This window comes from Nestor notabilis, unplaced genomic scaffold (assembly GCF_000696875.1).
Source record: "Nestor notabilis isolate BGI_N333 unplaced genomic scaffold, ASM69687v1 scaffold4940, whole genome shotgun sequence".
NCBI classification, from domain to species: domain Eukaryota; kingdom Metazoa; phylum Chordata; class Aves; order Psittaciformes; family Psittacidae; genus Nestor; species Nestor notabilis.
Genome location: NW_009909602.1, coordinates 7,511 through 22,783, shown reverse-complemented (window position 1 = coordinate 22,783; position 15,273 = coordinate 7,511). Strand labels below are relative to the sequence as shown.

The 15,273-nt window shown below is 40.8% G+C and overlaps 1 protein-coding gene across 1 annotated transcript; it reads right to left on the bottom strand.

Annotated features, from left to right (window-relative positions):
- Positions 1–3,786: 3,786 nt before the first annotated feature.
- DAB1 (Dab, reelin signal transducer, homolog 1 (Drosophila)) lies at positions 3,787–12,944 on the bottom strand (the record flags this gene model as incomplete). Its single annotated transcript, XM_010012365.1, has 6 exons — positions 3,787–3,870; positions 4,801–4,928; positions 5,737–6,285; positions 8,733–8,841; positions 9,903–9,965; positions 12,888–12,944. Coding segments are annotated over 6 exons (990 nt in total), but the record flags the coding sequence as incomplete, so codon positions are not given.
- Positions 12,945–15,273: the final 2,329 nt, after the last annotated feature.

Sequence of the window (15,273 nt, the reverse complement as noted above, 5' to 3'; positions counted from 1 at the left end):
AGTGCTGATTGCATCATGAAGGGTGTGACATATTTTGAGGGCTTATAATTGTCTGCACACATTTCACAGAGCAACTAAACAACTTTTTCAGGAAGATATGCTCTAGCCACAAATGTTTTGAAGGCTTCCTGAGAATCTCTCATGAACGACTGCCAGTGCAAGTCTTGAACTGGGCAGCATATCAATAGAGCTGCATTTGTTCCAGCACTAAAAATGACTTTTATTGCAATAATTGTGGTATCAAATATTCCCTTACTCTCAGAATTTTCACCCTGTAGCTAATTTGCCTTCAAGAACCAGCTGTGTGGTCCATATGGAGTTAGACCACATTCGTGATATCTGATCCCAGCATTCAGGATGAATATATTCTTTCTACAGTCAGGATGTCTTGTTAGGAGATGCTGGCCAACGTAACCACAGATATCCAGACAAGCCTGGCATCAGAAAGTCAAGGTTTGCTCCTCTCCTTCCCTTTTCTCATCGTGCTTGACGGCTTCTATAGCCTTTGCTTAACATTCAACTATATAGCCCCAGGGCTTCCTAGTGTCATGGTGTGCCAGACCCATTGCTGAGATTGAAATACCCCCAAGAACAGAAATATCCACACCAGCAGGGTCTGCACCTAACACCCTGTAATTCAGGCTGATTGAGGGCACTGATGAAAAGAGGATGACCAGATGAAAACTCCTCTTTCAAAGTTCTTGCTTTAATCTGAAATGTCAGTAGTAAGAAACCTTTAACACATTTTGTAGGATCATAGCTAAATACTGTTCTTTCTCTACTTTCGCCATAGTTATCCCACACACAGTCTAAAGACAGCAGTAGGGATTAAATGTAAGTCAGCTGAAGATGGCAGTCTTATTATTCAGTGTTCTCCTCTTCTATTCTGGAAGATCACTACTAATCCTCAACACTGCTCATAAACAAAGGGAAAAAACCTGAATACAAACCTTGCTATGAGCAGCTCTGCAAAAAGTTGACTTCATTTCACCTGTGAAAGCTAGAACTATATGCTTACCTCCAACCACAAAGGGACAAAAAGTAACATATCCATAAAATGTCATATTTACCTACTAAGAACCTATAGCTATTCATAGAAGAGTGACTTACAAGAACAGCTGTTGGTAGGATGAGGATTTTGAGAGCTTAAGTTGCAAAGAGCAAAAGGAAGGAAGGAAAAATGGAGAAATTAAGATAGTAACTGAAAGAGGCTGGATTATTTCTAAATGATAATGTGTAGCATCAGAAGAAATCGAGAAACACTGAAAGATCAGGATACAAAATACCAGACAGGTGAGCATTCTGAATACATCAAAATAAGTAAAGACAGTTTGGGCATAGCTGATTTCACAGAGATGCTGGGAACAGATACATTTGAAATTTCTGAACACAACACTATGTCACGCTCCTGAGAAGTCCATTCATCCCATTTGTGTACTGTGCTGTTCTTGGTGTGAACAACCATGTTCTAAGGAGCAAAGTAATCTCCCATCTACCACACAAAAGTGGCTTTTATGAAGACTGTGATTCTTTTGTACTACATGTTTCTCCCCATTAGTTCCTCTCCAAGTGTGGAGCTCAATACACAACACAGTAGTAAGTCCTGAATTGATGATTTTCCATGGAGATTAGACTTTCTGTTGCTCTGACGATAGTAGGCTTCAGAATGAGATGGGCTGGTTTTAGCAAGTGGATTTCCTACAGACTGCTGCTGAATGGCACTGCACAGAAGCACAATGATATTAGTGTAGCTTCCCTAGATAGAGGCTTTCTTTTTGTTCAGCTTCCTGTCCTGCCTACAGCTTTTCAGGAATTACTATAATACGATAATCAGTAACATTATTTAACATTTCCCAGAATATATTTCTGAGAATTATACATATGTTATGCAAGACTCTATGAGGATTAACAAAAAATATAGAAGAAACATATGGAATCACTGTTCTTGTAGCTTTCAGAGACCCCTGAATGTATTCAAAGAATGCATTTTACTAAGCATTATATAAAAGCAGAACAAAAGGGAGTCCCTCACTTGCCTGCCTTGCACTGTATTATGCATTAACAGATTACTGTTTCAAGTTATATCCAGAACTCCTGGTAGGTAAATGTGTGTGATGCTAGTTTACAAATGATGCTAACTATCTTAGTGACAGTCAGAAAATTAGAAAGAGATTTTTATCATTATTCTCCCCAGAATGAATTTCAGAATTACACTGACTATGATAAACCATCATAAACAAGTGTGTGTGTGTTTCCAGAGTGTTTGACTCAGTTCATGGCCAAATTCCCTTTCTTGATCGAGGAAAGAACACTCAAAATGGTCTGAAGCTAGAAAAGCTGGCTATGTCAGTGCTGGCTGAGGTCAGTCAAAGGCAAAGGCAAATTGCTGGGTGCCACCATCCATCTGCAGAAGCAGCTCTTGCTGGAGTACAATAACCAATGGATGCTCTCACTAGAGCAGCTCATTCCAGCTCAACGTTATCTTTATCATTTTTACAGTCAATGAGAGTCTAGAATTCTCTGTGACTCAGTGAGACACAAAGCTTAATGCTACTTTTGCTTCAGCTCCCAAGAGCTAAGCATTACATTGATGTTACTAAAGAAGAGGGAGATGCCTTCTCACAGCACCACATATTAAGAGATAATCTCACTACTTCCAAGTGGATCAAAGCTAAGCTACTGTAAGATTTCTTTAACCATATTCAATGTACAAAGTAAACTGACTCCTAATGAAACTATTAATTTTGAACAGAAACCAAATTACTTTGGCTCAAGGTGGATAAATCAGTGGTAAACACAGTGCAATTTCTGTACAAAAATCAAAAAGCTTCTACCATTTTTATGGATTTGCTCCAGGAGCACTGTGCTAAAGCACCGAAGCTGCATCAGATCACGTACTTGGGTAATACAAAACACGAATGGCAGACACGGAGAAGATAATGAAACATATCCTTCAAACAGTAACACTAGTAAGAGAGTATTTGGATGGAATAACAATGCTCAGCACTCATAAAACTCTGCAGCTTTACTGTCATATATACTGTACTGAAACAAACCATGGAACATTCACTGGCAGCCACATTTTCTAACGTGTTCTGTAACACAAAAGATGCAAAGATCATCTTTCCCGTCTGTCTGGATTTAAATGACTTACAATTTGATGAATCAGTTTTAAAACATCAGTATGCCATTGGTAATATGAACACTCATAATTTTCAGATGTTTTAATTTGCAGTTGGAGATAAACTACACAAACCCATTTCAATATTTTTTACATGCAGATAATAAATGGGCTGCTTCTACTGATTATCACTTTGATTTAGGGTAGAGGTGCTCATGTATCATTACATAATTTTACTTAATGTTTGTTATGTCTATGGGTAAGATGTCTTTTATTCCATTTAATATGTTACATCTGACTAAAGGCCAGAGTGGATTTGATAAAAACATGTTCTGCCTAATACATTGCTAGTAATGGCTCAGTTTCCTTATTTCCCCTTAAAATCTGAACACAAAGTAAAACAAGTTTATATTTCTTCAAAGCATGCAGGCAGCCAAAACACACACATCTGCATAAGCTGCAACACTTAGTGAATGGCAAAAGCCATGCAAACCACTGAGCATGAGGAATACACTGTGGATAATGGAGAGGGAAAACGGAATAAATGGCAAGGAAAAAATAAACCATGCATCCATGAAAGCAATGGTAGGCACTGGTGGAAGAAGAAGTGAGCACCTCATGGTGTAGAGAAAAAAAGGACAGATACCTACCCCAACCTGTGCTATCTAGCTACCGACCTGTGGACTTATAGTATCACCAGTTGGCTCACCAAATGGATCACTGTTGGATGAGGCCTGAGACCCATCAGGCTAGAATACAAGAACATAACACCTTTTTTTCTCAACAGTAGAAAGTGAAAAGTCAACACGAGGTTATTTTCATGCTGTGGGCATAACAAGTACATCCTATCTCATGAAAACCAGAAAGTGAGAGCTCGCCACTGATAAATTCTCAAAAGCCATAATGGTTTCCTATAGCTGATGCAGGCAGGATGAACCTCACCAGTAACTGCTGGAGCCTATGCAGGAGCTGCCACAGGCTGCAGAAGGTACAGGATCAGACAAACCAGAACTGCAAAAGGCCCTGAAAGCCAGTGAAACTGTGAATCAGAGGGTCCAAGCTTGCATTATGTCGTACTTGAGAGTACTTTTTTTGTACAGGCTCCCTCTTGCCTTTGGCTCACTTGGGCTCTTATCTACCTAAGATACCTTGTGATTTAAAGTCATTGCTTGGATAACATTTCTTGCTTTGGTCCACTGAGTCTAAGGCAAAGAATTCACAAACTGAGGGCCACAACACTGAGGAATGTAACTAGCCAAGCAACTGAGATGCAAGAATGTGCAAGACAACATCAAACCATCATCTTTAAATGCACAAGCTCTCACATCTCTTTCTGCAGCCTCAGCATGTATGTTGTTTTACCTCGGACTTCTTTATCATCAATAAGTGAATGCTGGTATGTGAAAAAGGACGTTGGATACAACTAACATATATAACCTCACATATGAAATCTGAGTTTGGCTCCTGGTATGTGATATCAATGCATATCAAGAGAAATTCCCTGCTTTGGTTTTCATAGCTAATAGCATCACATGAATTCTGTCTGCAGTTCCCCCTTAATTACCACCCAGCCCTATTAAAGTAGTTATTTCTGACACTATCAAAAAATATTTAAGTAACTTCTGTCTTTTCTAGCTAAAATCAGCTAATCAGTATTTAGAAACCTTGTTGCTACTCACAGCCTCTTGCTCCTCACTTTTGCTTGGGCTTTCAAACCCCTCTTCAAAGAGGTCGTCTGCCGCAGGATCACTGGTGTGAGATGCTGATGATTTCGATGGAGAACTCTGTCTGGGTGCAGGGGTTGGAGCTAAACCAAAATTAAGATGACAGCAACAGAATATACATCTGTTAATTTGTTCAGAAAGACCCAGCAGCCCAAAGTTTGCTCATGCTTTAGAGCCCTTAACTTCTATTACCTCTGAAAATTATTTTCTGGCAAGGAGCTTTAAGAAGTAAATCTGAACCCAGAAATCATTACCAATTCCATCAACTTGATTTCATTCAGCAGTTTCCAAATTAAGTTTGGCTGCATCTCTATATGTCTGTAGGAACCAGGGAGACGCCACTACATTACATTAAGAACGCCTGAGCCGCCAGCGCTCTGGCTCATAAGGGAAACAGAAGGTCTCTGGCTGGCCCCTGAATTCCTCTTTGCAGCAATCTGCAACCCCCCCATCTCCATGCTTTGAACACACTAAGCTTATTTTACAGCTCTTCAATGAATTTCCCCCCATGTCCAATACATAAAGCTATTAAAATAAATACCCATCTCTTAACTTCTGCAAAGTGTGACTTGAATGGGACCTAAGTGAAACCATTTGTAAGGCTGAATGCGATGGGTATTTTGCAACGAGCTCGAATGTCTCTAGCACAGAACATATATTACTGTCTTCTTAGAAATTAAATTTCAGACTGCAGCTATCAGGGCTGTTGATTTCAATGATGTCTGAAATTCCTCTCTGATACTCTTCTTTATGGCTGGAACACATTTAATAAGCTAGACCATGCATGAAGGTTCTCAGTCTATGTGTGTTGCAGTTTAGTGTGTGAAAAAATGGAAATGCTTTGAGAAGCAGTATGAGAAGAGGTATGGCTGAAAGTATGGGAATACTCACGTGAATTCGTAGATGGTGTCGTGGAAGTCACAGGAGTCAAATTTAACTGAGAGATGTCAAAGTCATCACAATCATCTGCTTCCTGTGCCATCCCAACTTTGTTAAAGTAACTTGAGAAGGCCTCTGAGGTACAACTGAGGGAAGGCTGATCTGGTTTTCTTGATGGCACTGGTGGAGGCTGAGCCATCTGGAAATCTTTAAACATTTCTTTTCCCATTTTCTGTCTGGCCCTGTCTGTCTGTGGACTCGACCTGTTGGAATCACTTGTGGGTGGAACAGTAGCAATAGGAGCAATGGTACCTTGAAACATGGCTGCTTGTAAAGGCAAAACAGTTTGTGTTGGCATGAAGGCAGTTGGTTGGAACTGACCAGCTACAGATGGCCACGGTTGCTGAGTAGGAGGAAAAATACCGGGTTGGCCCCACGCTATCGGCTGTCCTCCCTGCATCACCTGAGCAACTGGAGGCTGAGCACCCATGGCCAACTGCTGTTGAACAAGTGGTTGCTGTCCCCAGAATGAGGGCAGAACAGCTCCCATGGCAACATAACCTTCGAAGAATAAAGATAGCAGGGAAAAAAAAAGAAGAAAGATGAAAGATTTTAACACTACTGTCAAGAGCACGCAGGAAAAGCTGCACAATAAATCAGCAACATGCAGGCCACACTAGTGATCCCAGTGCTTCAGCACACTTAATAAGAAAACGGAAAGACATAGCCGCAGGAAAAGCTGCACAATAAATCAGCAACATGCAGGCCACACTAGTGATCCCAGTGCTTCAGCACACTTAATAAGAAAATGGAAAGATATAGTTGAATTCACATCACTGAACAAATACTTGCATACAGAAACATTGGTTGGTGGACATTGACAATAATCCTTCCCCTCATATGAACAAAAATGCTCTTCTCTTCTTCCTCAGTGAGTACCCCCATGGAGCTGTTAAGAACTGTGTGGGACTTGGTTGGGGCTGAACATCGTCATGGAATCCTAGAATGGTTTGTGGTGGAAGGCACCTTAAAGCTCATCCAGTTCCTTCCACTAGAGCAGGTTGCTCCAAGCCCCTGTGTCCAACCTGGCCTTGAACACTGCCAGGGATGGGGCAGCCACAGCTTCTCTGGGCACCCTGTGCCAGAGTGCCTCACACTCCCAAAGCGTTTCTTCCTAAATCTAACCCAAATCTCCCCTCTGCACTGGCTCAGGCTGGGAAGGAGTTCATCTTTTCAGAGCTGCCCATATGCTGCTAAAGAAATAGGCAGCCAGAGAAAGCAGAGGGAAGGAGGAGGATGCCCAGGACTCCCTCCTCTCTGGAGCTCCGACAGTGTTCCTCCTCCTTTTACCTTTTATAATTTGCTGGGGAGGGTGACCCACCAACACCAGCTAACTCCTGCCAATGGCACTGCTGCAAAACTGGTTCTAAGTTACAGTAAAGAACCTTTAGATATGCCAGATGACAACTGAAGGGCCCTCTAATAAGTGTGACTTTCTTGCAAGAGGAAGCCTGTGCCATCTCTTCTGACACAGTTACAGTTCAAACCACTGGGACTCTGAATAGCAAAGAAGTGTCTCAAATTGCATATTAAAAAGCCAGAGCACAGATGAATTCAGATTTAAAAAAAATCACATTTTGTTATTACTTGGTTACTTGAGAACATGAAAAAGATCCTGAGCTTCTGCCGTATGACACACCTAGTAAGAACAAACTGCTTCATGTATTATTGTAGCATAAACCCCATCTAGTTTGGGAGGAAACTGAGGATTAAAACTATAATGGCTTCCTATAAGACCTGAAGCCTTCTCTTAAGCTACCAAGGGTTTGACTGTGTAGGAATTATATGTTCAGGTACATTGTTACTTACACTGAAAAAAAACCCCAAAGTAAAACTACTGTAAAAATGTTACAATTTAAGCCATGTCATACAATTATGTTCCACTGATACAAGTATAATGCTTTACAGATATGCTGTTTCACATTTACATTAACTTTTTACTGCTAATAGTTTACAATATGCAACGTCTCTTTTACTTGTTTTTAATCAAGTGTTTTCCTGAGAACCTTTTCCTCTTCCCCTTATTTCTAGGCTGGTTTGTAATGCTAAATGTAAGGCTGGCTGCAAAATCTTAAAGGGAAAAACTCAAGATAAAATATAGAAACTGAACTTCTAGAGACTAAATTAATGAGCGATTAAAGGAACAGTAACTCAGATACATATCTGCTTCAATAGATGGCTTTGATGAATTCTCCAGGTGTCCTTTCATCTTGCCCCCACAGTAACCTCATCCAAGCAGCAAAGGTTTCCATCTGACATTATCCCCAAACACTTCACTATCAGTGTAACCTTTCTGAGATGCAGTGGTTAATCTGATGGTGCAACGCAGCCCATCAGAGCAGTTAACCAATTAGGAAGTCACTGTTGAATGATTCAAGGCATTCCTCCTCCTTCTTTTCCTAAGTGGAGCTGCTCTTGCAGTGCTCTGAGTATCCCAGGGAGCGATCAGCAGTCAAAACTGCATGCCTTGTGTGTCTGTGCAGAATGCTACACAGCTTTTGAATTTGGAGCACTTTGAGGAACACAGAAAAGTCTAAAAGAAATTTCAGGATTTGACTAAGTGGAATAGTTTTGAAATTCAATCCCATTCTCCATGTCTCATTCTCTATTTAAGGGACACAGCACAGAATGTTCACTGCTACCACAAAAAGAGTAAAGGTAACCTAAATGCTTTGTTCTCTCTTGCTACTGTACCTAGAAGGTATGTCATCCAGATGGTTGGACTGGACTATGGCTGAACTCCCAGTGACTTTTTTGGCTTTTGCTTTAAAAAATGTAGGAATATTCAAATAATGTTCTCCCTGCTTATTAAAGCCTTGTTCTGCCTTCTTGGCCTGCAGCACTGTCCTCAAAACCCTTCCCCACTTCCACTGTACTAAATTAATGCCCTGAGTACTGAAATGCAAACCAGAGCTGAGAACTGATACCAAATCTGAGTCGATTCTTACCTGAGGGTACGGCAGCAGTGCTGAAAGGTACAGAACCAAACATGTCTGTACTAGCAGGAAGTGACTGGGATGAAGATGGGATAAAGGCATCACCTGGAGTAGCAGGAGTCTGCAAGAAGACAGGAATAAAATACAATGAAGGCATATCAGCTGCAGCTTCTGCAGCACACCTTTGCTGTCACATCTTCCATAATTCTAAAAACACAGGTTCAGAGGGGAGAAAGAGAAAGAAACAAAAATGGAAAGATGTAGAAGGAATAAAGGAGTAGAAATAAGAGTATAAGAATTTGCTGGAAACAGGAGAAAAACTAAAAAAACCCACTAAAATTTGCCTGGAATACATGTCATGTTAAATATGGACATAATTTCTTTTTCCAGAACATAAAGACTTGTGATTCTAGGTGTTAAGTGACAACCAGTAGAGGCAATGACCAGGATTGATGGAAAAGTGAATAAATGTTGCTTCCTATTAAACAACAGGGCTAGAACTACAGGTGTATATTAAAGGAGAAACCCAATCCAAGCAAGCTAAGGATGAGGAGGCAGCACTCTGAACATCTAGTCCCAGACATGCTCCAGAGTACCTTGGATATCTGAGGCTCCTGACTTCAAAGTCACTCAATGTATTCAGTATATTCACACTCCCCTACAGCTTAATGTAAGGTTCAGAAACTCTATAGGAAAATGATTGTGGTTTCATTTTACAATGCAGAAAAGCATGTTGAGAAAATTTCCTTTGCCCTCAAAACACATTCAACCCTTTCTCTCTTTACTGCTTTATCTTCTTTCCTTTAACAGCAGTTCTGGGATATGTGCTTGGTGGGACCAAAGAGACATGATATATAAGGCTGTAACTGGATCTTCCTGCAGTGCAGTGGCGAGACAGAGTGCAGTGATGCATGAATCCCTCATGAACACCAGGGAAGGAGATCTGCAGCTCAGGTTATATCTTACGTGATGCCTAGTCCTATATCAGAAAAATAAAAATTGAAGAGATTTTTTGCACTGACTCCACATTCAATTTCTTCCCCTTTATTTTCTTGTAACATAAAAAGTACTTGAAATCCTTCCTACTGGAATGGCTGATAACCTGAATTGTAAATGTGCTCCATAAATGTGCTGAAAATAGCATGTAGAAAAATGCACAGTTTAGTTTCCTTGGGTACTCACTGGGGGAGAGGTTACATCAGGAGGAGTAGACATGTCCCCAAAAAGCTCTAGTTGGGTAACAGCCTGTGAAGAGAGAAAAAAAGAGAAAAAAACCCATTTATTTTTTGAGCAGAAGCAGCTGTGAGTTAACTACTTACAACGTGCAAAGTTAACTAGTAATGCTTAGCAATATAAATCCCCCCAAGAGAAATAGGCTTCAAAGGTCAAGTCCCATATGGAGGAAGCACATGGGTTCAAGCTGTGGGATTTTGATATTGCTGATGGACACAAATAATCAGCAGCTCCCTATAAAATGATCCTGTAGGGAATTCTTCATGATAAGAAAATGAATAAAGCATGAAAAAAATATCCAGAATGGGACTGGATGTGTTACTGCTCTGCCCTCCACATCAGTGAACACCAAGCATGATTTATGGCCAGCTCCTTTTCTAAACCCCCACTTGAAGGTCTTAAAACACGGCAGCAGACTATGGAAGTGCTAGAAAGATACAGAAGGGAAGGGCTTTTAAAGTGCTGCCTGATTTCCCCTTGCCCATGGGACAGGTGTGACCTGGATAAGTGGACTTGAAGGAGGATGCACAACTGGGTTATTGTAAGTTTATAGCTCTACATTTAACTCATGCTAGAAATGTTTTCTGAGGGCGTCCTTCAGTTTGATCTCAAAATAGGTCACCCATACAGGTCTCACTCAACTGGACCAGAAGAGAAAAAGCACTTTCATAATAAGGAACACCTTAAATGGCTGCATAATCAAAGCTCCTTCAGAGGTTCTGGAGTGAAATTACTTTCTTCCACCTATATACCTCTGCAAATCTGTTCAGGTGGAGTCCAGGAATGGCAAATGGATCCCTTATAACTGCAGGAAACCTAAACCACATCTACCATCCTTATCAGGGTGGCCATTCTGGAAAGCTTTGATGGGAACTCAAGAACTACTCCTTCTCCACTACCTTTCTTTTGCTTACTGCCCTTCCTTCTTCTCTGTATCATACTACATCACACCCACACATGTGAGAAGCCACAATTCTCATTGTGAAGGAGATTTAATGCAAATCTTAATTCAGTTTGTTGAACTTCCTCCGCAGATTAGGGACATAAGCCTTGCAATCCATCACATACTATGGAAGTGATATACATAGGTTTGAAATTCAGTTGAGTCCTGACCTACAAAGGCAGTCACTTAGTGCTCTGGACATAAGCCACAAGGGCTGGTCGCTCTTTACAACCTGCCCTCAACCTTCTATTAGAAATGATCCTTTAAGAAATAAGACTATCAAAATATAATAATTGCAAAGGTTTATATATTTTTGCAATCCAATCTCTATTCCCATATACAAAAGCAATGCTACAATCACTTAGACCTGTAATTTTTCTAGCAGCTTGGATGACTCCCAGCTTTCTGTCTAATGATGTACCTAAAGATGAATTATTTCACATTTCCTCACATCATGTCTTATATTAAATAGATCACATTGCTTTACTGCTATGGCAATATATTTTCTTCATATGAGCTTGTATATCCCTGTAAGTATCTGCATGGAGACAGGAAAAGGAAGAAAGAAGAAAAGCCCCGTTTTCTTTAGGATACACCAATTCTAGCGTACGTTACTAAAATACTGTTAGAGGTGGCTTCAGCTAAAAAAAAGCTCAGAAGTCACTTCTGCAGTGTGTGCAAACACACTAGGCAAGCACTGCTAAAATGCCCAGAAAAGTCAGAATGATGACAACTGAAGCACTTGTTTGGAAAACACTTTGAGCCTCCTGTAGGCCCTACTGACTCAAGAGATGCCAGGTGACACCAAATCACTGAAAGAGCAACTTTCTTCTCATCTCTCCAAATTGCTTGTTCAGCACCACCCCTACATCTGCCCTTTTCCTTCACTCACTGGTGAGCTTTTCACTGTTTTCTTCTCTCTGGCTTGATAAGAAATAGCTTGTGTCTTCTCAAGGAGGCCATGAGCAAAGGTTTTCCCTGTGCTTCCATCCCAGGTGAAGACGCAGGAAAGCAAGCCAGAAGGGATGCGAAAGGGCAGGACACACACACATGGTTACACAAGCTAAGAGGAACTGTCTGTAAAGTTACACATTTGTTGTGGAAAAAATATGCATTTCATATAGAAGGCCAGGTTGGACACAGGGGCTTGGAGCAACCTGCTCTAGTGAAGGTGTCCCTGCCCATGGCAGGGGTTGGAAGTGGGTGAGCTTTAAGGTCCCTTCCAATCCCAAAACGTGCCATGATTCTATGATGCTATGATTCTGTGGTGAATATTCGAAAGGTGGTAACTCAGACCTATATGCCTCAATACCCCTGTAAATTGGAATACTTTTCAGAGTGCTTCAAGGTGATGGAGCTTTGGAAACTCTTCACAGATATAGTTCTGTTAAAGTTCTTAAAAGAAGCTGTATGGATGGAGTTCTAAACAGGCAGCTGGAGAGTGATAGGAAAGCTGTCTTTGCTGTGTGTTGTAATAAACATCATTCATAGTATTCCCCAAGAAAAAGGAATATATGCATATGGGAGTTACTTCTTAACAGAATAGGAACCTTATGTGCAAGAGGAGCTACAAAACTATGTCAGAGAATGTAAACAGAAATCTAGTGGGAACACAACTTCCTCACTTGCTTACTAGAGACAGCTTTAAACAGCCACACTTGGAGGTGGATTTTAAAGTCCCAACTGGTTCAGATCTGGATCTAGGTTTTTTCTACAACCCTATTCTCAGCTGAAGAAATGAATGCATCTTCTCTGACATAGATGTAGTTTTATCCACTTGCAACATATGAGATTCTGGACACCAAATAGTTATCTTTTATTTTTGTGATTTCACTCTCTCTACAGATCTGATTTCACCCATTAGGCTTTCTTAAATTATTCACATCTGATATTAGTGAAGTTAATCCCAAACAGAACACTTTCAAACTGTGCGTTTCCTATAGATGATTTAATCTCTATTTCCTTAAAACATTTTAGTGTCACAACCTTACCTGAGTGACTGAAACAAGATTTTCATCAATGTCCAGCAATAAGTTTCCATTCTGCAGCTGTAAAGCATGATTTATGAAATGAAATGAATGATTTATGAAAATGACATGAATTTCTGAGCATGAAAATGATAACCTCCATAATTATTGCCTTCAGTATTGAAATGAAAACCCTTTCCATCTTGCAGTGAGCACAGACAGAAAATCACACATTCAAAACAGTGAGTTTGCTGCTGGGATGTGGAGCAAACATACATGTTATTTGTGCTAAATCTCATCTTCTGGAGCATAAGGCAATTTTACCACCTGCATCATAACTACTTATTTTCCCAGATATTTACTAATCCAGCAGTAAGCACACCCTGTGAGCTCTGACCCTGCTTACATTAATGGAACTTCTCACTGCCTTGGTGGAAGACAGGACTTAACATCCTCAGGGGGGAAAAAACCCCCATTTTTGGACCAAAAAAGCTCTAGAAGTATTTGCAGAACAACAAAGCTTCCTCTTAAGCAGAGAACTATAACATCAGTGCAGACCTAGTGAAGATGAATATTTCTTTGCATAATAATTTTTAAGATTACTTACAGAAGTCAATTCAAGTTCTATTTAAATCCACAGTTTGTGTATGTGTAACTACATGTGGGAGTATACTGCTCACACATGCATCCGTATCTATATCCATCTATATATTTAACACAAATTACCACTTCAATGTCCTCAGAGTGCTAACTACATTTACTGTAGTGTTGGAGATTTTATTTCTTGAGAAACAAACATAAGAGCAAGTTATCCAAAATCACGTCTCAGATGACTGAGAAGCTTCACACAAGTTACCAGCCAGTAATCCCACCTTAAAACAAGGGCACTTAAAAACCTCAGAAACAGCTTAGAATGCTTTTTTTCCCTCCTTCATCTCATCATAGACCTGAAGAAAAGAGACTGGCAAAAGGCAAAGCTAAAGGAAGAAAATGCCACCGTGCACAACAGGAGAAGGACCCAACCCCAGATAAGGAAAGTGTGAATGAAGCTTTGTCCATTTATTCAAAAAACTCCACAGACCTTGAAACAATTCCTAAAATGAACCCCGAAGGGCTTACACCTTCAGGAAGGACTAATTTGGGCTGGTAGTTAATCACCTTTTGTTCTGACAGCCCTCTTGTTTAGCCCCCCAAGCCTTTAGCAGCCAGGGATGTGGCTCGTGTCGCTCTGAAGCTTCGAAGCCCCCAGCCACACCGATCACTTTGTGAAACCAGCTGAGAAATAACCATGTCTCAGCACAGAGGAAACATGTGTGCAGTGTTCAGCGGACCATTAGACATTCCCACCTGTGCTACAGTGGGACCTTGCAGAAAACGTTTGCCCAACATGTCACGGTGCATCCCCAAGTGCCCAATTATCATGTAGCACTTGAGCTGCATCTTCCATTAGCTCATGTTCTGCATCACACACTGGTGAGGAGACACTTCCTCAGGGTGAAATATCCCTGTCTGTTAAAGCATGGAACAGCCAGCAATGGTGACCGTGCCAACGCAGCAACATGGTTACAGAGGGCAGAATTTGGCCCTTTGAGCCTTCCTCCAGTTTGTGGTTTTGATACTAAGCGCTTAACCTTCGCAATTAAAGTCAACAATCCTCTCCCTCCTTCCCCAGTGCATGACAGAAAATAGCCAGAAGCCTGGAAAGATGCTCCAGTCCTTGATCCTTCTCTAGGATTGCTGTCTGGGGGGGTCTCCACAGAGCAATGTAAAAGCTTGCTTTAAGTATTCAAAAATGCATCCCTTTGAATATGAAAACACCCCTACAGCTTAGTCAACCCGGAACACACCACTCACTTGCGACCCGCCACGCAGACTGAGGCGGAGGGAAGAGTATTAATCCTTGTATCGTGGTGACATTAAACCTATAATGAAGGATCCATCTTTCCATGAAGGCATGTGAGACATACAGTAAATCTTTTCAACAGGAAATATGTAAATCTGGCTTCTTAAAGCAGCAGCAAGCTTCTAAACCACTCCAGCCAGTAACAGAATTCCTCACGATGCTTTTTACTGTTCACTAAAGAAAAACATATCATCCAAGAGCTGGAGAAAAACCAAGAGTACAGAGATAAATAAACTGCAGCCTTCATAAAGCTGAACCTAGACCAATTCACCTCCACTACAGTATTCACTCTGATTACCAGGTATGCTGAAAAACACCTTTTCTAGGCAATGCAAAAGTTCAACTTTTGAAAGAGAAATCTAAGGTGGACTTCTTGCACTCACAGGAGTGCGAAGCACCTTATTTCTTTCACTTCTATACATATAAACACCCAGAATGTTCAACTTCTGTTGCTCAATCTCGGTTTACCAATGGCTAGGGATCTACACTGACTTGCAGAATGAGAAA